The sequence below is a fragment of the Haliotis rubra genome, unplaced genomic scaffold (genome assembly GCF_003918875.1).
Source record: "Haliotis rubra isolate DU_JTF1 unplaced genomic scaffold, ASM391887v1 Scf339, whole genome shotgun sequence".
In the NCBI taxonomy this organism is placed as follows: Eukaryota; Metazoa; Mollusca; class Gastropoda; order Lepetellida; family Haliotidae; genus Haliotis; species Haliotis rubra.
In genome coordinates this window covers 287,752-313,445 of record NW_025767012.1, presented here as the reverse complement: position 1 = coordinate 313,445, position 25,694 = coordinate 287,752, and the positions used below count along the sequence as shown (strand labels likewise).

At 39.9% G+C, this 25,694-nt stretch overlaps 1 protein-coding gene across 2 annotated transcripts; it reads right to left on the bottom strand.

Moving 5' to 3' along the window:
- Positions 1–15,666: 15,666 nt before the first annotated feature.
- On the bottom strand, positions 15,667–23,665 carry LOC124284556. Of its 2 annotated transcripts, none has more exons than XM_046720642.1 (3): positions 23,527–23,665; positions 20,147–21,070; positions 15,667–19,357 (listed from the first exon to the last, which is right to left on the bottom strand). In XM_046720642.1, the coding sequence occupies exons 2-3, from the start codon at positions 20,163–20,165 to the stop codon at positions 17,997–17,999; spliced, it is 1,380 nt and encodes a 459-aa protein (XP_046576598.1). In that variant the 5' UTR covers positions 20,166–21,070; positions 23,527–23,665; the 3' UTR covers positions 15,667–17,996. The 2 variants fall into 2 exon arrangements, with proteins under 2 accessions (XP_046576598.1, XP_046576599.1); XM_046720643.1 differs by having other exon boundaries at positions 23,531–23,665.
- Between the last annotated feature and the right edge of the window lie 2,029 nt (positions 23,666–25,694).

Sequence of the window (25,694 nt, the reverse complement as noted above, 5' to 3'; positions counted from 1 at the left end):
GCTGACCTGGTTGACACATGTCATCGGTTCCCAATTGCGCAGATCGACGTTCATGATGTTGATCACTGGACACGATTATTTACAGACCGCCGCCATATAGCTGGAATATTGCTGAGTGAGGCGTAAAACTAAACTCACTCACTCACCCATGCCGAAGACCTACGCTCGCAATGGAGCGTGGGATTCCGACTCGCCACCAGTGCCATCAGAAGGCTAGGGTACGTCGAGCGATGGGACCCCCTTCCTCAAAAACAGACACAGGCAGGAACGTCTGGCCCGGTGCGGCGTGAGGACATGACATAGGGTTGATTTGTCTGATGAAAGTCTCCTACACGTTACCGACGGCATTGTCGTGTATGGAGTCGTAGCACCAGGAGATGATCCATACAGCTGAATCTTTAAGCTCAGTGATGGTGTGCGATCGCATTTTGTAAGACTGCAAGTTGGATCTCATTACAGTACCTGGGGCACTCAGTGGCCAACGTTTTCAATTGAATGTTTGGTGTTTCATATCAGTCACTATCAGAGTCAGTGTCAGAAACACTGAACTGAATGGTGAATACATTTTCACAAGAGTCAGCCCTGAGCATGCACACATTTCGGTGCATGGGAGTCTGTTCTTGTGACATACACAGAGTCTGTTGAACATCTTGATGCTGTGCAGCCACATTTCACCAGTTGAATGATCGCTGCAGGAGCTGGAGGAACTGTTGTGGTGACTGGTTTGAAACCATCCTCGGTTAGAGTCCAGCCATACTTTTCGGGGGAAGGAAGTTCAATGTTGGCGCAGATGGCATTATGCCAGATATATGCTTGAAAGTGTGATCTCAGTATGGCTGGTTGTAGTGCTGCAGCGGTTGGTGGAAGATTTTCTGCTTGTGCTTGTTTCTTTGTAAACAACCACCAGCGTGCTTTTGAAACGCAATCAAAGTGTCCTTGTGGAACATACAACTTACAAACATACTTCTCTAGGGCAGCCAGTGTCTGATCAGAGGGCCAAACTGTGGTACCAAGTTGTGCAAATGCTGATAATGTTTCATCATTTAAATTCTGCAATGCCCTCCAGCATAACTGTTTTCCTTTTCCAGAAAACCTTCCAGTAATGTCTGCCCCAGAGAATGCATGAAATGCAGGTAATGCAGCTGCCTTGTTTGGCCCCAGTAATCCAACAAGTGGTTCCAGTTTGATGATCCTGTGTTTCTTTTATTGCCTGTGATGAAACACGTGTCCTGGCACAGATCAATATAATGTCTAATTGCCAAAACGAAAACATCAGTGTCAGGAGAAAATATGTGAACTGTGGTTGCACCTGCCCTTGTTGCTTCATGGGCATGGAGAATTAGCTTTGTATCAGCCTCCTCTTTGATTGCTTGCAAGATGAGCAACATCTCTGTGGCAGGCATCAGCTTTGTCACTCCATGCAACAACTAATTCTTTTCCCAAAGTTAGAGGATGGTTGAGTAGTTTTCTTGCAAGATATGCTGTAATCTCATCCTTTGTCTGTGTATGAGCCAACAAGTTTTGCATGCTGATCCTACTGATAGATGTTTGCGTCTGTAATGTGATATGCAACAGCAATATTCCCACCTTTGCCTTCTGTTCCTAGTGGACATTTTCAGGGAGTTTGAAATGTCGTATCTGTCAAACACCAAGTGAACCTCATCATATTTAGCATACTTTTGCCAATGCCTGTGAGCAAAATGGTCTGCCATGTCTGAACATGTCCCACCCATGTTGGTTTGTCAAGTGATTGTAGATCTGCCATCCCATCAACTATGGCAACTTGCCTTTTTTTCACTTGGATCTTCTGATGAAACTTCATCACTTGTGGCATTCCTCTGTAGATTTTCCAGGATGGACATCAAATCACTTTTTGATGTGGTGTGCAACAGAGTACCATCAGCTGCAAACAGAGATCTAGGAACCACGGAGAATTCAAACTTGCCAATTGCCTCCTCAAGATTTACTTCAGGTCTTGCTTTTGAGACAATTAGTAGCCGGGCAAATAACGCTCTGTCTTCGCGGAGTTCAGTGACTGCTTTTTCTGTTTTCACCTGCACCTTCTTTGCAGAGGACGACCACATTTGTAGCTGTAATTTCTTCATGGGTGCCCACAAATTGACGTGTTCATTTCTTATTCTCTCACTGACAAAGGTTTGAAAACATTCTTCACCCACCTCTGTTCTCCTCTTTGATGTCCATTTGAACATGTGATGGCATCACTGCCTTTGAGACCAAGTTGATGAGTTGCCCATTTGGTTGTTCAAGACTGAAAGGGTTAGTAAAATCAGAGATGGTTTCCATCAGACTTGTCACATTCTTTTTCTTGTTGCTTCAGTTTAGCTCTAGTGTTTTCATGATGATGAGTAGCTTCAACTTTCACTAATCCTGCCATTTTGCGAGCTTCTTCAGCCAAACATGCCAGTTCAGGAGCTGCCAGAAAAAATCTGTTACGAGCTGCTGTGTTGAGAGTAATACCAATGAGTCCTCCAGATACTTTCATAGCACGGTTTACTTGTTCCAGTGCATGGTCCGCTCCAATTGCACAAAATGGAATTGTGTTCTTGTTGACAATCCAGTTGCCCTTCATAAATTCTGACCAGATATCTGGATCTCTCTCAGAGACTGCCTGCATGTCTGCTAGATAAACTGGGATCATGCGTGCATAGTTCAACTTGTCATGGGCAAAGAAGTGTTTGACAAATATCTGGGTTGTCTCAAGATGCAGTTTCCAGTCACCAGAACGAACAGCTCGTATGTAGTTCAACATCTCTATTACCATTTGCATGTACTGCAGCATGGCATTGGCGACTGGCTTCCTGTTCATTTTTTTCTCAAACATTTTCATTTCATAGGTGATTTGAAGTGACTCAATGGTTTGATTGAAATCATCATGAGCAGTTTTCACACTCTGTGAATCTGCATTCTTGCAAGAAGTGTTTATAGCCTGGGCCTTCGCTGTGCAGGTCTGTTTAATGTCTTCTTTGTCTTCAAAGAAAGCTTCCCCATACAGCATGAACAATGCCTGCAATGTGGTCAGATGAGCCTGTATGGCACGTTTGACATGTTTCCCATCCAAAAATCTGTTCCACTGTTACTGGCCCATAGAGGTCTGCCTCAATCCAAGACATATCTATTCCACTGTTTTCTATGAAAGATCCTATAGTACGCAGCTGAGCCATAACTGTATGGAGTTCTCCTGGTCGGAGAATGAGGTGTGTGCAGTCATTTCGAGACATCTGTAGCTGCTTTGCTGGTTTGTAAAGTCCCATGTCAAGAGTGATCACAGTCTTATGTCCTTCACCGACAACTTTGGTGGAGATGCCCTGAGCTTTCTTCAACACAGTCAAAAGTGTCTGCCATTCATGTGCAGGTGCAGGAATCAGTGGAGGGGTACTGACACCAGTCACTGGCATTTCTCTGCTTATCAAGGAGTTGTAGGCTGACCATGTTGGAGTATAATCTTCATCTCCGGGGTTTGGTGCCTTGGCCTCTTCTGCTGACTCCAATTGTAGCTCATCCATTTCCTGAGACTCTGTATTGATTTGCTTATCATTATTTCGACATTTCAGCCTTGTCAGGGTCTTAGCAAAAAGCCATGTTATGTCACTTTTGTAGTCACTCATTTGGCGTCTTTCTTGCATCAGGGTAAATGTGGCCTCAGCAGGCCTTGATGGCCTCAGTGTTTTTGGCATTTGACATTCAAGTAGTCTTGTGATAGTGTCTGGCAGATGTTCAATTGAACGAGCACTTGCTGGGCCATGTAGCTGGATTCTTTTGAGATCATCATTTGGCTGACATTGTTGATACACTGCCATAATAGTACCATGTAACGTGTGCTTTCCATCTGGCGTATCTTCAGCAAAATCTACATTATCAACTGCAAAGAATATGTGTCGGCCATTGACAATGTTGGGTGGCACATACACTTCTTCCTGTTCAATTCTGGCTAAAGCAGCATTTGCAATCTGGGTTTCAAGTCGAAGTAGTCTGTCATAGTCAACTGAGACACCAAATCCATGCAACATATTGATCACTTTCTTACAGCGTATTGCTTGGCGAATAGCAATGCCAACTGCTAATTGTTGTGGCATTTCTCGGTGGTACCTGACTACATCAGATTTTGATGCACACTGGCGATCAGATAGACAGAAAGACATAGTTGTCTGAGCAAGACTCTTGGCATGTCTGCTCACTGTAGATCGTTTGCCCTCTGATGATAGTGTGACATTCGGTCCTTGCAGCAACCAGCGAAAGAACATATACAGCTCCTTTGGTATGGCAGCATCAGTTAGCGACCCTGTGAAAACCCATTTGTCCACTTTGCCTATTGCTTTTCGAAGAATCCGGGCAGCATCAAATATAGTTTTCATATTATCAACTGTCTCGTTAAGCTGCTGCTCTTCTGAGGCTGCGCCTATTGCAGCATCTCTGGAACATTTTACACTCACAAGATCAGATTCATTCCTGCGTTTGGATCGATGAAACTCTATTCCAGGTATTTCACTTTGAAGTAATTCTTTTACTTTAGCTCTGTGACATTCAGGATTTACTACACCGTTTGATGATCTGATGTTCTGATATGACACCTGCAGATTAGCCATCTGCAGCACTTTCCCCTTCTCTCAAATCCTCTTTAAGAGGCTAATAAACTCGATCTCTGCTGCAATTTCATCAGATCGAAAATTTGAACTTTGCCCCATGGATGATTCCCGCAGGACATTTGTAACATTGCTGACCCAACATTTTTTATGATACCGAATGTCAACGGCATGGGCGTCATCCGGGTTTAAAGCAGTGCTTAGCTTGACATTAAATGTGTTATTGTTGTTCTGTTCAATTGCTTTGTGTAGATTTTGACCAGCTTGGTCAGTGAGGACCTTGTGAAGTGACTGGAGTCTACTGGCTGGTCTATCACAGAAGAAACATAGTTTGTCATCAAATGGGACAGATTTGGAACGAGTGAAAGTGCTAGACGCTGGTGGAGAGGCATCTTTTGATGTTTTGGAAAGATTCTTTTCATAACGAGCTTTGGCACGTCTACACTTATCTGTATTCACGGTGTTCTTATAGCAGGATGGATGCCAGCTTGCCGCAGCCTTAACCAAGTCCTCATTTGTCACACAACTTAGCCTCCTCTGTATCTCGGGAAAGTTTTCATCACCATATTGTGCTCGTTCTTTTACAAAGTTCAGTAATTTTTCATAACTTGACGGATTTTCAACAAGTCTTTCTTTTGTCTCTTGTTGGCATATGATACACTTGAGGAACAGGTTATCTGTCTCTGTCAGTTGTGCAACTTGACAATCAGATTCCATATCGACATCTGTATTTGAAAAAGTAATTTTGTTGACAGAGATACATGAAAAAAGGATTTCTCCCCTCATTTATTTGTATAATTTTTTTCAAAGATTATAACCATTTTAGAATGATTCGAAATGAAAGTACTAAACACCTTAAAATTGTTACAAGAGATTTGACTGAGAGAGTATGAAGCAGAAAATAGTGTTTTCTCCCCATCATATCATTATATTCTTATCAATTTTAAAAACATATATGCTTTTAGAAGAAAAGATTTCGACATATTAAATAAAAATTGATAAAACATAAATTTGATATTGACTAACTATATTTTGAAATAAGGACTGCTCCTTGGTGACAGTTTCATCAAACAGAAATAAACATCTCTATATAGTTTTCTGCACAGCTGTATTTGGAAAATATGCAAACATACATTTGGTAACCTATTCTTTAACCTTTATTAATAACTTGAATTACATTGATTTTATGAACTGAATCAACCGTATACATGTACTGACAAAATGCACAAAACCTACATCTGCTCAAATTCGTCTGCTAGCTGCCATTTTGAGAGAGGAGTGTTCATTATTTTTATTTTATTATTATTTTTTTTTTAAATTATTTTTTTGGTTTTCTTCAAAGAACAAACTCCATGGAATAAAGAAACACACATGGATAAAGGTAATAACCTCAAACTTTCAATATTTAAGTCTCCCATTATGACCTCCTGGACGTTTTTCACTACCATTTTGTACAGTGCTCAAAAGTAATATTTGCATCATATTTCAGCTTGGAACCAAACTTTTTATTTAACTAGCATGTCTGATGAATATAAAAAACACAATGTCTTGCTTTCATCACAAAACTTCCACGGGACTTGAATACTGTACCTATCCGACCTGACTAGAACGTCTGGCCCGGTGCGCCGTGAGGACATGACATAGGGTTGATTTGTCTGATGAAAGTCTCCTACACGTTACCGACGGCATTGTCGTGTATGGAGTCGTAGCACCAGGAGATGATCCATACAGCTGAATCTTTAAGCTCAGTGATGGTGTGCGATCGCATTTTGTAAGACTGCAAGTTGGATCTCATTACAGTACCTGGGGCACTCAGTGGCCAACGTTTTCAACATTATACTGGATACCACCGTCGTGTTACATCTTGTTACCCATCCCCTTGCCAGTCGTCCGATATTCATGGCCTCACCCCTATCGAGTCGTCATCTGTGATATTGTCGGAAATGACTGATAGGGTCTACTTGTCAGTGTCTGTGATATTGTCAGAACTGACTGAAAGGGTCTACTTGTCAGTGTCTGTGATATTGTCAGAACTAACTGAAAGGGTCCACTTGTCAGTGTCTGTGATATTGTCGGAACTAACTGAAAGAGTGCCTGGAGTCTGTCCTTGAAGTCCCACTTAGCACTGTGTCCTGAGTCTGTCCTGGAAACTCCACTTAACACTGTGTCCTAAGTCTGTCTTGGAATGACCACTTAAAACTGTGTCCTGAGTCTGTCCTGGAAGCTCCACTGAGCACTGTGTCCTAAGTCTGTCCTGTAAGTTCCATTGAGCACTGTGTCCTAAGTCTGTCCTGGAAGGACCACTTAGCTCTGTGTCCTGTGTCTGTCCTGGAAGCTCCACTGAGCACTGTGTCCTACGTCTGTCCTGAAAACTCAACTTAGCACTGTGTCCTGAGTCTGTCCTGGAAGCTCCACTGAGCACTGTGTCCTAAGTCTGTCCTGTAAGCTCCATTGAGCACTGTGTCCTAAGTCTGTCCTGGAAGGACCACTTAGCTCTGTGTCCTGTGTCTGTCCTGGAAGCTCCACTGAGCACTGTGTCCTAAGTCTGTCTTGGAATGACCACTTAAAACTGTGTCCTGAGTCTATCTTGTAAGGACCACTTAAAACTGTGTCCTAAGTCTGTCCTGTAAGCTCCATTGAGCACTGTGTCCTAAGTCTGTCCTGGAAGGACCACTTAGCTCTGTGTCCTGTGTCTGTCCTGGAAGCTCCACTGAGCACTGTGTCCTACGTCTGTCCTGAAAACTCAACTTAGCACTGTGTCCTGAGTCTGTCCTGGAAGCTCCACTGAGCACTGTGTCCTAAGTCTGTCCTGGAAGCTCCAATGAGCACTGTGATCTAAGTCTCTCCTGAAAGGACCACTTAAAACTGTGTCCTAAGTCTGTCCTGGAAGCTCACTGAGCACTGTGTCCTGAGTCTGTCCTGGAAACTCCACTTAACACTGTGTCCTAAGTCTGTCTTGGAATGACCACTTAAAACTGTGTCCTGAGTCTGTCCTGGAAGCTCCATTGAGCACTGTGTCCTAAGTCTGTCCTGGAAGGACCACTTAGCTCTGTGTCCTGTGTCTGTCCTGGAAGCTCCACTGAGCACTGTGTCCTACGTCTGTCCTGAAAACTCAACTTAGCACTGTGTCCTGAGTCTGTCCTGGAAGCTCCACTGAGCACTGTGTCCTAAGTCTGTCCTGGAAGCTCCAATGAGCACTGTGATCTAAGTCTCTCCTGAAAGGACCACTTAAAACTGTGTCCTAAGTCTGTCCTGGAAGCTCACTGAGCACTGTGTCCTAAGTCTGTCCTGGAAGCTCCACTTAACACTGTGTCCTGAGTCTGTCCTGGAGGCTCCACTTCACACTGTGTCCTAAGTCTGTCCTGGAAGCTCCACTGATCACTGTGTCCTAAGTCTGTCCTGGACCACTTAATACTGTGTCCTAAGACTTCGAGGAAGGACCACTTATCATCTCGTCCTGGGTCTGTCCTGGAAGCTCCACTAACAACTGTGTCCTAAGTCTGTCCTGGAAGGACCACCTCACACTGTGGGCTATCTATTCTGGAAGGACCACTTAAAACTGTGTCCTGAGTATATCCTGGAAGCTCCACTGATCACTGTGTCCTAAGTCTGTCCTGGAAGCTCCACTGAGCACTGTGTCTTACGTCTGTCCTGAAAACTCCACTTAACACTGTTTCCTGAGTCTGTCCTGGAAGCTCCACTGAGCACTGTGTCCTAAGTCTGTCCTGGAAGCTCCACTGAACACTGTGACCTAAGTCTGTCCTGAAAGGACCACTTAAAACTGTGTCCTAAGTCTGTCCTGGAAGCTCCACTGAGCACTGTGTCCTAGGTCTGTCCTGGAAGGACCACTTAATACTGTGTCCTGAGACTGTCCTGGAAGCTCCACTGAGAACTGTGTCCTAAGTCTGTCCTGGAAGGACCACTTAACACGGTGGGCTGTCTGTTCTGGAAGGACCACTTAATACTGTGTCCTAAATCTGTCCTGGAAGCTCCACTGAGCACTGTGTCCTGAGTCTGTCCTGGAAGCTCCACTTAACACTGGGCTGTCTGTCCTGGAAGGACCACACTTAATACTGTGTCCTGAGTCTGCCCTGGAAGCTCCACTGAGAACTGTGTCCTTAGTCTGTCCTGGAAGGACAACTTAACACTGTGGGCTGTCTGTCCTGGAAGGACCACTTAATACTGTGGGCTGAGTCTGTCCTGGAAGCTCCACTGAGCACTGTGTCCCAAGTCTGTCCTGGAAGGACCACTTAGCTCTGTGTCCTGAGTCTGTCCTGGAAGCTCCACTGAGCACTGTGTCCTACGTCTGTCCTGGAAACTCCACTTAGCACTGTGTCCAGGACAGACTCAGCCCACAGTATTAAGTGGTCCTTCCAGGACAGACAGCCCACAGTGCTCAGTGGAGCTTCCAGGACAGATTCAGGACACAGTATTAAGTTGTCCTTCCAGGACAGACAGCCCACAGTGTTAAGTGGTCCTTCCAGGACAGACTTAGGACACTTAACACTGTGGGCTGAGTCTGTCCTGGAAGCTCCACTGAGCACTGTGTCCTAAGTCAAAACGTGCCTATACACCGTGAGGATTATGTGCAAGGTCATCATACTGATCCTATTGCTTAAAAAACAACACAAATGAGTAATTATCTCTCTTTTTATTTACACTAAAGTAAACAGGTTCACTGATGTTAACAACTTACAAAGTTGTAAATTATGTTGAAGTATAAACTCATCATATCAAACTACCATAGAAAAAGCTATGACTAGTTAAAACATATGGTATACTTGCTGAAAGTGGATATATGTTTTCAATGAATAAATTACATTTCTGAAATGAAAAGAATCAACATGCAACAATGTGACAGTCAACACAAATATGATCAAAGACAGAGATAATCACACAACACATCAATAGTTGCTCTGAGAATAGGATATCAAGAAGATTCAGAGGTAGAAGAAGTTCAATGAAGGAACAAGATAGGATCTCTTTATATTGCCTATAAATATTCTTGGTATTGTATTGTACCATATTTTTGGAAATTTGGTGTTATAAATATAAATAAGGTTAATTAAACTTCACTAAAAAGTGTAGTGAAATGGGTTTTACATGCTCTTGTCATATAAAACGACTAGACAAACATAAACTGGCATGCAAAAGGTTGGATTCACTAGAAAATACAATTTCACTAAGAAATTATAAACTTTATCAAAATGTTGCCAGACTTAATATAGTTGCCCAGATCTAGCAAACTATGGTGTAACAATACAGTGAGGCTGCTATATATGAACCCTGATAACATGGTGCAAGACAATTCATGTCCCGATACAGCACTATTATATAGGAAAACCAAGTTCTATGAAGAGTCAACTTCTTTATTGAAAGAGACGTTTCTGTGTAGATACTAACACCGTTATGTCTACACTGAAACGTTGCATTCATTGCAGTAAAGAAGTTGACTATCCACAGAACTTGGTTTTCCTTCTTCTTTCCAACTTCTAAAAAAGCCTCTCAAAGAAACAGTACTTTTATTTCACAAGTTCATATTCTCTCCCTTTTCACCGGTAAATCACAACCCTGAATCATTTGCTTACAAATTTAAGATAGCAAAGATGAAGTATTGTAGGGAAGAACTTGAGGCACAAAAGGAGATTCACACCCAACCAGGAAATATTAGAGAATCTGCATGAAATGGTTCTTGAATTTTTTCTGTTATTACGTCAAAATAACTTGTCATGTAATGAATCGTAAGTATTGTGATAAAGGAAATGCAAATCGAAGTACTGTATCATGAACCCCATATCAGGATACAATACTGTATTGCCATATTGTTACACCACTTATAAAAACACACCACTACTAAATCGCCCTTAATAGCTGTTTATACTTTTGGCACCATCAAAATTTGGGTATATGTTTCCTTTCGCCCACCAGTTCAGTACAACAAGGATATTACTAAAAAGGATACTGAAGAAGAGGATTATTGCAAGATTGTTTCATCTGAAGGTCAAGGTCAGTAGAAAGGTTTTACAGGCTTGTAAATGATTAGTAAGGATGTCCAGTTATATATCCTTTACACTTATCACAAACAACAGAATCTCAGGTCTCTATGTACGTGGAATCAAAGACTGAAAAACAGATGCATGATGAAGATGACTCTGATCAGGTCTCCAATCACTCACAGATTGTCAACATCATGGCAGAAATGTACATCCTAATCATCACCATAGGTAATGTCACAAACTAATCATTTCATATCTTTGGTCTTGTCATTCGCTGATATTTAAAGTCAGATACAAAAAAGCACTTTCCTATCTGATCCAACAGGACCCTTCAGGGCGGATCCAGTATTTTGGAGTTCTGCAGTGTGTGTGTGCGCACATAAATCATAAAGTCCAAAGGTTAGGGGGAAATGCTCCCCCTTCTAGATCTGCCCCTTCTTTTTACTATCTCATCATTCAGAGCTCTTTCTTTACTTCCTGAACTTACATAACCCTCGACTAACTGAACCAACAGAGCTGTTTATTATCTGAACATACAGAGCCCTTTCTTTACCTCCTGAACTTACATAACCCTCGACTAACTGAACCAACAGAGCTGTTTACTATCTGAACATACATAACCCTCAACTAGCTGAACCAACAGAGCTGTTTATTATCTGAACATACAGAGCCCTTTACTCCTTACCTCCTGAACTTTACATAACCCATAACCCTCGAGAGCCCAGAGCTACTAACTCGAACTGAACCAACAGAGCTGTTTACTATCTGAACATACAGAGCCCTTTTACTTCAACTAGCTGAACCAACAGAGCTGTTTATTATCCATACAGAACTTGAACATAACCCTCGACTAACTGAACCAACAGAGCTGTTTACTATCTGAACATACAGAGCCCTTTCTTTACTTCCTGAACTTACATAACCCTCGACTAACTGAACCAACAGAGCTGTTTACTATCTGAACATACAGAGCCCTTTCTTTACCTCCTGAACTTGCATAACCCTCAACTAGCTGAACCAACAGAGCTGTTTATTATCTGAACATACAGAGCCCTTTACTTCCTGAACTTACATAACCCTCGACTAACTGAACCAACAGAGCTTTTTACTATCTGAACATACAGAGCCCTTTACTTCCTGAACTTACATAACCCTCGACTAACTGAACCAACAGAGCTGTTTACTATCTGAACATACAGAGCCCTTTACTTCCTGAACTTACATAACCCTCGACTAACTGAACCAACAGAGCTGTTTACTATCTGAACATACAGAGCCCTTTCTTTACTTCCTGAACTTACATAACCCTCGACTAACTGAACCAACAGAGCTGTTTACTATCTGAACATACAGAGCCCTTTCTTTACCTCCTGAACTTACATAACGCTCTACTAACTGAACCAACAGAGCTGTTTACTATCTGATCATTCAGAGCCCTTTCTTTACCTCCTGAACTTACATAACCCTCTACTAACTGAACCAACAGAGCTGTTTACTATCTGAACATACAGAGCCCTTTCTTTACCTCCTGAACTTACATAACGCTCTACTAACTGAACCAACAGAGCTGTTTACTATCTGAACATACAGAGCCCTTTCTTTACTTCCAGAACTTACATAACCCTCGACTAACTGAACCAGCAGAGCTGTTTACTATCTGAACATACAGAGCCCTTTCTTTACCTCCTGAACTTACATAACGCTCTACTAACTGAACCAACAGAGCTGTTTACTATCTGATCATTCAGAGCCCTTTCTTTACCTCCTGAACTTACATAACCCTCTACTAACTGAACCAACAGAGCTGTTTACTATCTGAACATACAGAGCCCTTTCTTTACCTCCTGAACTTACATAACGCTCTACTAACTGAACCAACAGAGCTGTTTACTATCTGAACATACAGAGCCCTTTCTTTACTTCCTGAACTTACATAACCCTCGACTAACTGAACCAACAGAGCTGTTTACTATCTGAACATACAGAGCCCTTTCTTTACCTCCTGAACTTACATAACGCTCTACTAACTGAACCAACAGAGCTGTTTACTACCTGAACATACAGAGCCCTTTCTTTACTTCCTGAACTTACATAACCCTCGACTAACTGAACCAACAGAGCTGTTTACTATCTGATCATTCAGAGCCCTTTCTTTACTTTCTGAACTTACATAACCCTCGACTAACTGAACCAACAGAGCTGTTTACTACCTGAACATACAGAGCCCTTTCTTTACTTCCTGAACTTACATAACCCTCGACTAACTGAACCAACAGAGCTGTTTACTATCTGAACATACAGAGCCCTTTCTTTACTTCCTGAACTTACATAACCCTCTACTAACTGAACTAACAGAGCTGTTTACAGTCTGAACCAGCAGAACAGTGTACAAGCTGATCCTATGTCATGTTTTACAATCTGAACCAACAGAGCACATTGCTGTCTGAACTACTCCAACTTTTACTGATCCACCAGAATGATGTGCTCGCTAGTCCAACTGAATCCTTTACGTTCTGAATGATCAGAACCTATATGACCCTTGAAATCAGAATTAACAGGCTCAGAAACACATCATATGAAAGTCCTATTTTTGATAATTATGTTTGTGTACATATATGCCTTATGACTATGATTGTGTCACTACAGCATCCTGCCATCGAGACCCATGTATCAACTGACTGTATCAAACACTAAGCAACACATAAATTCATCACAGTGTAATCAACAGTAAAGGTAGAAATGGTTAAAACAAAAATAGCCAATCTGATCACTTGCTCTTCAATATATTTGTGTTATAAAGCTTTATATTTGCCATTACAGAGTAAATGTCTCCTTGTGACGCCATATAAGTGTCTGCTACCTATACAGGCTAATATATGCAAGGAATATAACTAATAAACTGTATAACACATTTAATATACATATTTGAAAGAAACAAATAACAAATCACCTAAAATATTTTCTGATGGACTGGAAATTATATAAAACATTTCTCACCTTACAATGAGATTTATAAAAATGTTCACTGTTTTGCTCAGAATTTCAAGTTTTTCTGATCACTCAGTGTATTTAGTTACAGCCGTCAGTACCACTGTGAGATGTTGAAGGATAGCCTGTGTGATGCATCTTAAAGACGTTCCTATCTTTATCGTCAGTACTACTGTGAGATGTTGAAGGATAGCCTGTGTGATGCATCTTAAAGACGTTCCTATCTTTATCGTCAGTTAGGTAGAAGTACAGGAGACTGGCCAAGGCTGACCCTCAGGGTGAATCTGATCAGGCAGATAAGGGATGCAACTCTGTATAGTAGCTTTCATGCACTAGTTAGCCCAAAGGAAATCATTTTTTTATGAAAACATGCCATCCCATGTTTTAACTATACTATTCACACTTTGCTAAGGATCAAATCATCGATTCAACAGAAAACTATGATATGGGGTCTAAGTTGGTTTAAATATCTAAGCTTATTGTAAGCATGGATCCGAGGTTTCAGTATGTCATTGCATCTTGTGGATCCCATAACTGCTATTGACAGGTGTTGTGTACTTGTCAGTGACTCGTTCCATGATTTGCAAAATGGTTGATTGGTGCCATGAAAACCATTTTTATGTTACTCATGTATCAAGTGCATAAGGTTAGATTAAAGTGGCTGTTTGCCTAAAGAAGGGTTACTGTATTATTCATCCAGTTTTAAAGGGATACACTTTCAAATGATACATCTATGTTTAAGTAAAGTGTGGAATTTGTGTGATCCTTAGCAAAGTGTGAGTAGTATAAATTTAATCCTATGTACTGAGAAATTCTGATATACAACTTGTGTCTAAACCCACATATAAAGTATATATTGAGCAACACATGAGGTCTTCTTGTGAACCATGAACTAAATATATAGTAGATCTGACTTGAATATATCTGATAAATAAATAATGACTTATATCATGACTAAGAAGCATGATTATATATATATATATTATTTCTACGTTCACACTATGAATCACAGCACATGATCGGTTGTACAACTTGGAATCTGTATCCAATATTGACTTAAGACATACATACAGCTAATGGCCAACAAAGAACTTCTGTCTAACTGTTACTGGCTCAAGATGGATACAGGCACATTACCACAAATAACTACTGGGAAAATTCACCAAAGAATAGGATTTGCATATGATTGGTCATCATACGATTAGCATACCTGTACAAAAAAGAAGAAGTTATATTTGGTTACGTTAAATAAGTTATGTCTGGGATTCCACTGTCTCCGAAAGTCGAAATTCTTGTGCTTCCGGTTGTTAGGTCCCATCCAGGATTCAAACTGAGACTTTAACAAATTCTGCAACCTAACCCACTCAGCAACCGCAGCTTGCACAAAAATGGAAGAAGAGCGCAACTGGTAGTCTAGACAACACATTTTGTACACCCTCAACCTTCATAATTACTAGAATATGTAGTTGACTGAGAAAGTGTAATATCCCCACCAAAACATGATACTTTCTAAAAAGCATTGTGTATGTGTTCAAGATGACACATCAAACTTAGTGGGGAACTGGCTGGTTCACAGTGTCTCTGTGTCTCTGTGAACCTAAAGTCAAAGTGTTTCATTCTATCAGTTTACAATTAAATTTTGTCATATATAATTGACAGTTTGATAAAATTTCAAGTTTACAGTGACAGATCAATAAGGCCCCCTAAAATATACACCTCCTTTAACACATATAGTTATATCCTTCAGCTGAATGTATGCACCCACACTGAAATGTTATCAGAAAGTTGCAATATGCTCCTCAACATGGAGAAAGAACTTACATCTACATACAAGGAACTCTTATTAGGGAGGGTAATTAACAACTTACCCCTATCAATTAGAGAGTCCATGACTCTAAGCTGTTTTGAAAGAAAAACCAACATGCAAACTCAGGGCTCCAGATAATTTTTCAACATCAGGATTACGGACTCCTTATTTTTTCAATATAGGAGTACTGGAAAACCTTAAGAGTACATTTAGAGTACTGAATGGAATTGAATGGAGTATCAGTAATCTTGTGTTTTGTTTCATATAAGCAGCACAAGATTGCTACTCTTGTGTAAACAGGTCAAAGAAATAAAACAATACTTTTTCAGATAAATACATCTGTAAATGATTCTAAGACAGTACACAATTGCTGTGGTGCGCATCTGCTTTCTAAATTATTTCCTACCGTATCATGCATATATTTTAGCCGTACATACGACAATACGGCCCTTATCTGGAGGTTTGAAACTAAATGTGCTCTTTGATATTTCTCCTTTGCTTAAAGAAAGCATAATATTTTGCTTACACAATTTGGCTATTTATGCCCTCAGTAAAATTATGGTAATTAGAATTGGTATAAATACCCCTTTATCATACAGCAAGAAATGTAATGATTAGAGCATAAATGAAATTTGTAAAATAAAGTTACTCTTGTTAACTACAATGTTTCACACAGTCCATATACATATCAAACTAAAAGAAATAATGTGACACACTGTTTCCTGCTATACATCTTTGAGAGTTCTTGTATCTTGTATATATTTCAATTGTACCATAATATACTTATTCTGTTTGTATATACACTTTGCTCTGTACACATTTAAAGTATGATATTATATGATGATAATCATGCTAATGTCTTTCTTTTTCGGGAGAGGACTAACTTAGTTACGAAAACTTGGGTTCAATCGTTTTCATTTGGAATAAAATGTTTAAATAATAAACCAGTGAAGTTGACACACGAGATTCACTTAACACACCAAAAAATTGGAAGCTAAACCTCTAGAGCAAGAGCATCTTTTTATATTGTAGTGGTTGTATTTATTCAACAGACATCACAAACATCCATCAATATGTATTACAGTTGTCTTTTGTAACTCAAGAAAGAAAAAAAATGTTATTGAAGTTTGATTTTAGTGCTCAAAAACAACTTATGATCACGAACATCCATGAACTTTATACATCAAAATAGTTTGGAGTGAAGTCAAAAATGGTGAGCAGTTAAAAAAGACAAGTAGGATCTGGTTCTAGGTTTGTGGATACATTTTACAGTCATGCCATAGAACACGTAAATGTGAGTGCAGGTGAACCATCTGGATACTGGCAGTGACAGGACACAAATACACAACACCACCCACAGCACAGGAATCACTAACATCGTAAATCTCAGTAATAAATAAAGTCTAACAATCGGTAAATAATTACAATTTCACACACAGCACTAGTCCACTATTAAACTGCAGACTGTTTTAATGATGTATTTATCGGTCACATGAAACACGGGCCTTAACAGTAAAAAGTAAGGGGAGACAATCCTAAAGGATGGAGTTTTCAAGGTGTATTATAACATGTCTCAAACATCTCCACAAAACTCCAAACTGGGAAGCATTTACTGCACTCTAGGGCTGTTACAATTCACTGGTATATTCAATTAATTGAACTGTATCATTTCATGAATTCAATTAATTATTTACCATCACCGCTATTGATTATTCATGATTGCTCTTAAATAGGAGAGTTTTTACTTGCATTTGGGAGTTAATTGTGTAATGTTCTGGTTGTTGATGATGATGATGATGATGACAATGTTGATGATGATCAAGATGAAGGCTGTTACAAAACAAAATCTTGACACAGAAAACAACATTTGATATGATTGTAATGATTGTGATGATCAAAATGATGACACACATACAAGATAATAAAATGCCAACAGGAATATGGACTGTTTTGATACAACACTGCAAACAGTGATACAAACACTAACAACAAGAAGATGAACTACAGTTTGCATGAAAATGTCTCAAATATCTAAAATAGGACCTTAGGCTCTGAAGCTCACCTGAAATTTTCTTGACTAATACAAAGATAAAAAAGTCGTAGAAATTTTAAGAATGTGAAATTTGCAATATAACTGCCATGACCTGTAGCTAGGTCAAATATCAAAATATCCCTGGCTAATATCTAACATATCGAGAAACTAGCAAAAAGTCAAATTTTCAATATGGCTGCCATGGTCGCCATGTTTCAGTATCAATTATGTCTGTTTCATGCCAGCTTCAGCAACATTATGACTGGTCAGATTATGATTAGTGTTCAATTTCAGCCTGGTTGATTTGAAGGGGAAGTAAAACATAGCCATGTGAAGGAGAGATGAAATTACATCTTTACCATAACATAAGCTCACTTGACTTGCAGCATATTCAGTCAGGTGAACTGAAAACAGGATAAATTGCCCAAAATACATTTTCTAACAACTTGTCAGATGGCTTGCCATGGAAGAAGCTTGATGTCATCCCTGGTCTCAAGATGATGAATGTTACAAAAATATTTCAGTGTTTATATCTCTGTTTGATCTAGGGGAGTTCAGGGCTTCAGCAGTCATCACTTGGCTGCAGGTGCAGCCTCCTCTGGCAGTGTTCTGTCCATGTGCCGATTCAGTGACATGGGGAGCTGTGCTGCCTGTAGGAACAGTCCTGTCTGGTAACCAACTGGAGGCTTCCTTTCTGGAGGTAGTCCTGCAGCAAATAGTAGATTCCTCCATGTGGAGGACAGTCTGCTCATGGACAGTTTCTCCTTCACATACCATGACCCAACTCTCTCATACTGGTTGTTGATGGCGAGGTAGAATGGGTCATCTGGCTGAAGTGCTATTGCTGGACGATGGCTTAGATATTGTTTGAAGAAGTGAACACAGCATCGGGACTGATAATGAGGGAGTGAATACACTCGGAGACAATGGATTGGCTGCCCAGAAGTTCCAGATCCCGCATATTCCAAGAACTGTCTTCCTTCTTTGTCAGTGTTAAGAATGATGTCTCCCCATCGGAGAGAAAAATGTTCGCTGCCTTTGATTCCGAAACACATGACATTCATCAACCACAGAGTGTTGAGCAGAACATCAGGAGACGCTGCTCCCAGCTGCCCTTTTTCAAACAGGAGGTCAATGTCCGAGGAAGTCATATTCCGTTTGTTGATGGGTGAGGACTTCTGTTTGACTCTCAGCTCTTCACATCTTTTCCTTAAAGCTTGACGTGAGTTCTTGAACACTATTGCCCTTGACCCGGACATGATGAAGTTCTCAAACAGATGAGATTCCAGGTAGTATTGGATACTTCTGAGGGAACTGACGGTGAAGTCGTCCCCATTTCCTTTCTTAGATGTTGCATAGAAGTCACTAAGCATAACATCGAGTTGTTCCTGAGGGATGGTGTCTAAGGAAGACATAGAACCTGACTTACTTTGGTGAAATTCACAGAACAGCCTCAAAGCATATCTCTGACAGTTCAGCTGAGCGTTCCTCTTTCTTTGAATATCTGTCACCTGAACTGACGATGTCATATAATCAGATAAAACACTTTGGTCCATCCCTGACAACGTCAGACTGGCATTGACATCGGCAATAGAGCTGTCAGTATGGTCAGTGTCCATGTCATCAATGTCCAGGTCTATGACATCTTCGGGACAGTCTGTAAGTGAGGCCTCTAGTTTGTGCTGCCTGTCTGCTGCCTGCACCATCTGTACTGAGTGTCTGCTGCTGGACTGACCGTAACCTTGAGGCAGCATCTGCATGAACACCTCCTGCTGACTGCGACTGGAGGAGACCGACGCACCACGGCTCCTCACCAAGGAGGTGTCCATGGGGACTTGGGAGTGAACACAAGGGGAGAGACTTGCTGAGACACTGGGGCGCGAGAATCTGTCTTCAGAACTGTGGGCGGGCTGAGCTATTGCTGATCTTGATGCTTGAAAGTAAAAATATTACCAATCAAGTATAGATGACGAGATTATCAGATAATATACACCTGATGTAAGCATGATTTGGTCAACATTTGACCAAGTCATATCATCTTCATCATGTTTACGCTTTTCAGTCTGTAACAGCAGGAGAGAAATACAGAGGTCAGAATGAGTAATAAACAATGTTCTTATAGTATTTGAAACAAGACAATAATTATTTTAAAATTAACTCGCGTACCGGTGCATAGATAAAATAGCTGAGGTATATTGAGAGGTTCTATTTCAACAGATGAACTTGGCAACTTGCAGTCTTTCTTATCGTTTCCCATAGTACAGGTCCAATATAAATAACATTCCAACTTTATTATATTTTCACAATTAATGGAAAATGGCAAAATACCCAATTGAGTTTGAGTGAGGTGGGTACAATATATTTGGTTACTCAAAGGAAAATTAAGATACCCAATTAAGATGAACACAAGCAAGTGCATAACTCAATGACCCCAAAAGTCTTTTTAACTTTCAACAAGCGTCATTAAGCTCATAATCAACACATATTATAATGCACAGATTTGACAATTTTGAGTGTACACATGTAAGATAAAATTTATTGAGTATTTACAAAAATTCAAGCCTACTTGTATGCAATTGACTTAATAAGAATTGAGGTTTCACATAAATATTGGCATAATTTACACAGATACACAGCTTATCTGTACAACTCATTTATGTTTCAAGATCTATAGCATAGTAGGAAACATTTACTAATAAAGATATTTTCATAGAATTCTTACCTGCAAATGCCTCCACCATATGACCGAGACTGGAGAGATTAGCATGGATGCCCACTGGCACAACTTGACTAAATCCCTCCCCATGATCTGTGGGGCTGGTGGGATGGCTTTTTGGCCTGAACACAAGACTGCCTGGTGCTTGAGCCCTCCACCTTGACTGACTCCAGGTCTACAGGAGTGTCCGAGGGACTGGCCAGGCTGGTACTGCTGCTGCTCCGGCCTCGGTTGGATATGTGAGCGAAACTCGGTAGGCTGTCTCGTCTCTGTACCTGATGCCAGCTGCGACCTGAATCTGAGCATGTCCTGGACTGGATCTCCTGAGACAATCTCTGTGCAGCATCCCAGGACATTCGAATGCTGTTTCTTTGTCGGGGTCAAAAGACGTTCGTTTTGATCGCTGCCCTGATGTGACACGCAGGTTCTCTGTGCCATCTGAGCTATAGTTAGAAACAGAACCATTTTCTGATTCTCGGATGTCTGTTAAACTTTCAATGGATTTATTGCTAGAGATGCTGCCTCTTCGTTCCTGAGATATCTTGTGCCTGGGTTTGTCTGCAGGTGCTGGTGTATTCACTGACCAAGACTCTGGATCATTCTGTGATGCTGACTTCTGACTTGCTGATGGTAATGGTGGCAAAGTGCGAAAAACCTTTGTGCAGTAGCTCTCACTTACAACACTGCCACAGTTTTGGACAAGTTCACTCAGCACGTAACGTTCTTTCTTAGAATTGTCTATTTCAACACAAACATAGCCACTAACTTCAATATTTCTATCAAACTTAATATAAGCTTGGCAAAGTTTTTGAAGATTTGCAATAAAAGTTGAGAAGAACTGAACAGAATAATCTTTCTCCATTGCTTGAGTGTTCAACATTCCTTGGAAGATAAGTTACACTTATTATCTTAAGAGTTGAAGCACATTTTCTGAAAGAAAAAGAAACAAAATTAGAACTATGTACAACTAAATGATAAGAATCCATATCAATATTAAATTCAGTTTGTCAATGCATCTTACCATTCAAACAGAACTACATCTGATGCATACAGTCTACTTCTGATACATCAGGGCGTCTGTGACCCCCTACTTTCAAGTAAATATGGTGATGGGCATTAACAAGATACCCTTAGAAACATAATTAGTTATTTCTAAATTAAGGTATTGATAAGTCTTGTTTACTTTGTTTGTGTTGATCCATTTACTAGTCGGATTAGGAGCTACAAATCAGATACTGTATTAAGATATTTAATTTCCCACAAAAATGATCAGGTTAATTAAGAATTATTTCATACTTACAAATGTCATGTCAGTGATGGTCTGATAAGTGAGTGTGTTCAAAGTGTAAACATTTCTCGTGTCCCCAGAAAACTTAACTAAACTAACTCACTTTCTAAAATTGTAAATTGATATGCTTAAATTTACTCAGAAAACTTTATCTAACCGCCATGTTCCCACACTCAAGTTGTTTAAAAGGAAGAAAAACTCCATCTTTGAGAGGATCGGAATATGGAGCAGTTGTTTCTTCGTGTAAATTCTAATTTGCTTATTATGGACTATGATTTAGTAAGTTTGATAGGTTTACTTGAATGAAGATCAATTCTAATCCGGATCTTCACGGGTCCAGTAATCTTTATATCTGTGTATAAACCTATACCTAGCAGAACAGGAAATACAATTCAAATGGTAAATCAACATGTCTTGTGATAATTTATCTTGGATTTCACATTTTATCGGACAAGTTTTTATCAGTTCTTTGCTTATCTAAAGTCTCTGAAGAGACACTGTGCACATTTTGGCTATGCATAATACAGAAGTTCACCGATAGCTTCACACTGTAAGTCTAGTGTGCATTGATCAACAAAAAAAGCATACTAGCTAGTCTTGATGTACCTCTTTATTGAATATCCTTTGTGAATGACAACTTCTCATTCTTTAACCACAACCCCTGGTAGGTGTTGCTTTGTGTAGCGTGGCGATAATACCCCTGAAGTGAAGACAAGTAAAACCTGTCAAAATTCTGTGTAGAAACAACCGATCCATATTTCAATGTAGTCCAGCATATAACTAGACGACTTTGCACTATACCAAGGTGTGCTCGACGTCTAGCCGGCGAATTCAAGTTCTTTGACGCACTTCACTAGGCAGAGAGGCACAACGGATTTAGGCATAAACGAGGGTAGAAACTCAACCTAGCGACTAATACATGTGCATGGATTGATTAAACTTTCATTCTTCTTCAAAACAAAACACTTACCTCCTCTAAAAACGACTCATTTTATTACTTAAATGACCTGAAACATAGAGACCCCACCTACTTTCCACTATTTGTCGGCCATACTGTTATGGTAATTAGCGGTTGAATAAAAAAATGGAAACGCATTAAAACGTATTTAGGAACAAATAGAAACTGCTAAAAGTTTGTCCCCCTTCCTCAGACTTCAGAGCGTCATGTAATCACGGTCCGTTTAATACGATTCCTTTTTTTTTATACAACTGCTAATAGACATAACCAAAATGGTCGGCAAATGGAGGAATGTTGGTTGGGGTGTTTATGTTTCAGGTCATTTAGTAATAAAGTGAGTCGATTTTAGTGGAGGTAAGTGTCTCGTTTTGAAAACGATTGTTTGTTTTAGTAATACATGCACATGCATTAGTCGATAGGTTGAGTCTTCATTCTTGTTTTTGCCTAAAACTGTTCCGCTCAAATTTTTGCGGAAAGGTGCGTCAAAGAAAATGCACTCGCCGTATAAACTCTATGTAGGCCTTGGCTGGAATACGAGTTTAGTTTCATATGAACTAATTTCAATGGAGTTTGGTTTCCTTTTAATTAATAAACAAAGATACAGTTATATCAGTGACAAGAATTTGTTGCTATTCTAATAGTCAAGAGCTGTGATGCGGTCTTCAAGACATGACTGTCTTGACTGTATAAAACCGCATCGCCGTTATCGGCTACTATTCTCAAGTTTGTTGAGATGAACTTGTAGTTGTACTTCTTACTTAACTTACAGTGACACTACTCATTGATACAGTGGTGTAACAGATTTGACGTAACGATTTGGTTTGTTCTATCATAACTTGCCTGTTAGCATCTTTGTAACATTCTCAGATATACATTTGAAATTTAGATGCACAGGGCTTCTATGTTGCCAGGGATTTTTATCATAATGTTCCTATCAGATTAATTGACTACTTAATTTTCTGTTGATATACGTTTGCGAGTGTCGTCATCCTAATCTCGCAAAATCTTCAACCTTTACAAAGAGGTCTAGCATCATAAGCGTTGAATACATGTCAGTGTCTCTGTAACTGTCAGATTGGACAGTCGACGGTCGGATGGTGGTGATGTTGCAAATTCACATAAATGGATATTTATACTCACATACTTCTCTTAAGTAAGATGATATGTTGTATGCTGCATAATGATCCCTTTGCGCATGTTCCTATAGGCCAAAAATGTGCTAAAACGGTGCAATTATCTAAATTATTACTGCAATCATAAGCCTTGTTTATGCACCGGAAACAGCTCCCTGTTTCAAGGGACATAACTCCCAATAACATAGTATTCCCGGAAAAACATATTGTGTATGTATAATTGAGTGATATGGCGTCTGTTGTCCAATTGTGTGCACTTGATATGTACGTGTACTCTGACGTTATGGAAGACTGATGTTGATTAGCCGCAGTCAGCTGCATTTTTGCACATTCACCAAGAGTTGCTCTGATGCCACTTCATGTAACTAGGACATTTCTGATTCTACATTAAAAAATATCCAGTCACATCCTCACGTCCTCACAAAGAACAGTTGAATAGACATTACTGGAACACTTCTAGTATGGACAATCAAACCCAAATGCTAGAGAGTGTTGGTTCACTGGGAACGTTGAAAGTAAAAAAACGACTGCCATAGCTGTATAATTTGACTTTCGTTTTTCTAAAAGATTGAGTATGAGCCAACAAACAACATTAACTCTTATTGGTGTATTTCTTCCGTTGTCCAGTCATATCAACTAATAACAATAAAAAAGCTTCTGATAAAGAAATAAATGGCATATAAATATATCTTCCAGGATTTGAACAGTGAAAACATATACTAGTACATGTATCTAGTTATATAGTTGACGATGATTTCTGTAAATGTGCACACTTTATTTCACATTTATAACTCATTAAGTTGAAAAGCAATATCGAAGTCAAATCTTACAAATGCGCGAGGGATTAATCGATTTCTGACGATTCAATCAATAATTCACATTTTGTAGTTAGAATGTTCTTGTTAGAATGTCATGTTGATAACCTCGTACTCATATTCAGGCCATTGGTCTTCATGCCTTAGAGCGTGTGGTATGAGAGAACAGTTCCATACTATTTGACCTCTAGACATTCTCCATACCTCCATATACATATACGGGCGGTGGGATAACCTAGTGGTTAAAGCGTTCGCTCGTCACGCCAAAAACCCGGGTTCGAGTCCCCACATGGGTACATTTTGTGAAGCCCATTTCTGGTATCTCCCGCCGTGATATTGCTGGAATATTGCTAAAAGCGGCATAAAACCATACTCACTCATTCATCTTTGAGTAAGACTCGCTTTGGACTGCTGTAGTTGTAGAATTTGGGTTTTGATTTATGTTCTTGACTGCTGAGGTAGTTAAAAGATCACATATGAGTTGATCAGGACATACAGCTTGTTCCTTTGAATAGAACTGACAGGCCTTGTATCCTAGCTCAGCAGAAGTGGCCAGGGCATGAACTACGAGATCGAACGAAGAGTCAACTAAATATAGTTTTAATGTGAACCCAGATTCCCAGGTTTTTGTTTGTTTGTTTGAGGTTTAACGTTGCACTCGGCAATATTCCAGGTATATGGCAGTGGTCTGTAAATAATTGAGTCTGGACCAGACATTCCAGCGATGACATGTGTCAACCAAGTCAGCGAGGATTGACCACCCGATCCCGTTAGTCGCCTCTTACGACAAGCACGGGATGCTGAAGACCAATCTTCCCGGATCTTCGAGGGTAGATTCCCAAGTAACTTGCAACGACTTTTCGCACAGTTCCACTTTTCTCTGCTGAATGTTACCAAAGAATTTTATGCTCACTACTCTTGACAGCGGTTGTTGAAAGTACCAGCAAACCTATTCAGTTACATCTATCAATGTATTTATTTCATATCTATATATGGTTTTATATACTTCACTACTTAACGCATTACTGTTTATCAATTTGCAATATGTCTATTACATGTATATAGTGATATCTTTAAGTGATGTTGGACATCTTCATTTTTATAAAACAATGTAATGCAGCACGACTTTGAATTGCAGTAGTGAAACTTACTGAAAGTACAAATTATTACTGTATTTTAATAAACAGTGTAGAAAATGTCACTACACACATCAAAGTTTCATTCATGTCCAACTTAATACAGAACGACCATTCGCTTGATATATATGGCCACCAATGCTGCAATTGTAAAATTGCGATTTGCCATGTACTTAAAATCTATTATATTACATACCCGCTCTGTGTGAAAATGTCTCATGCTC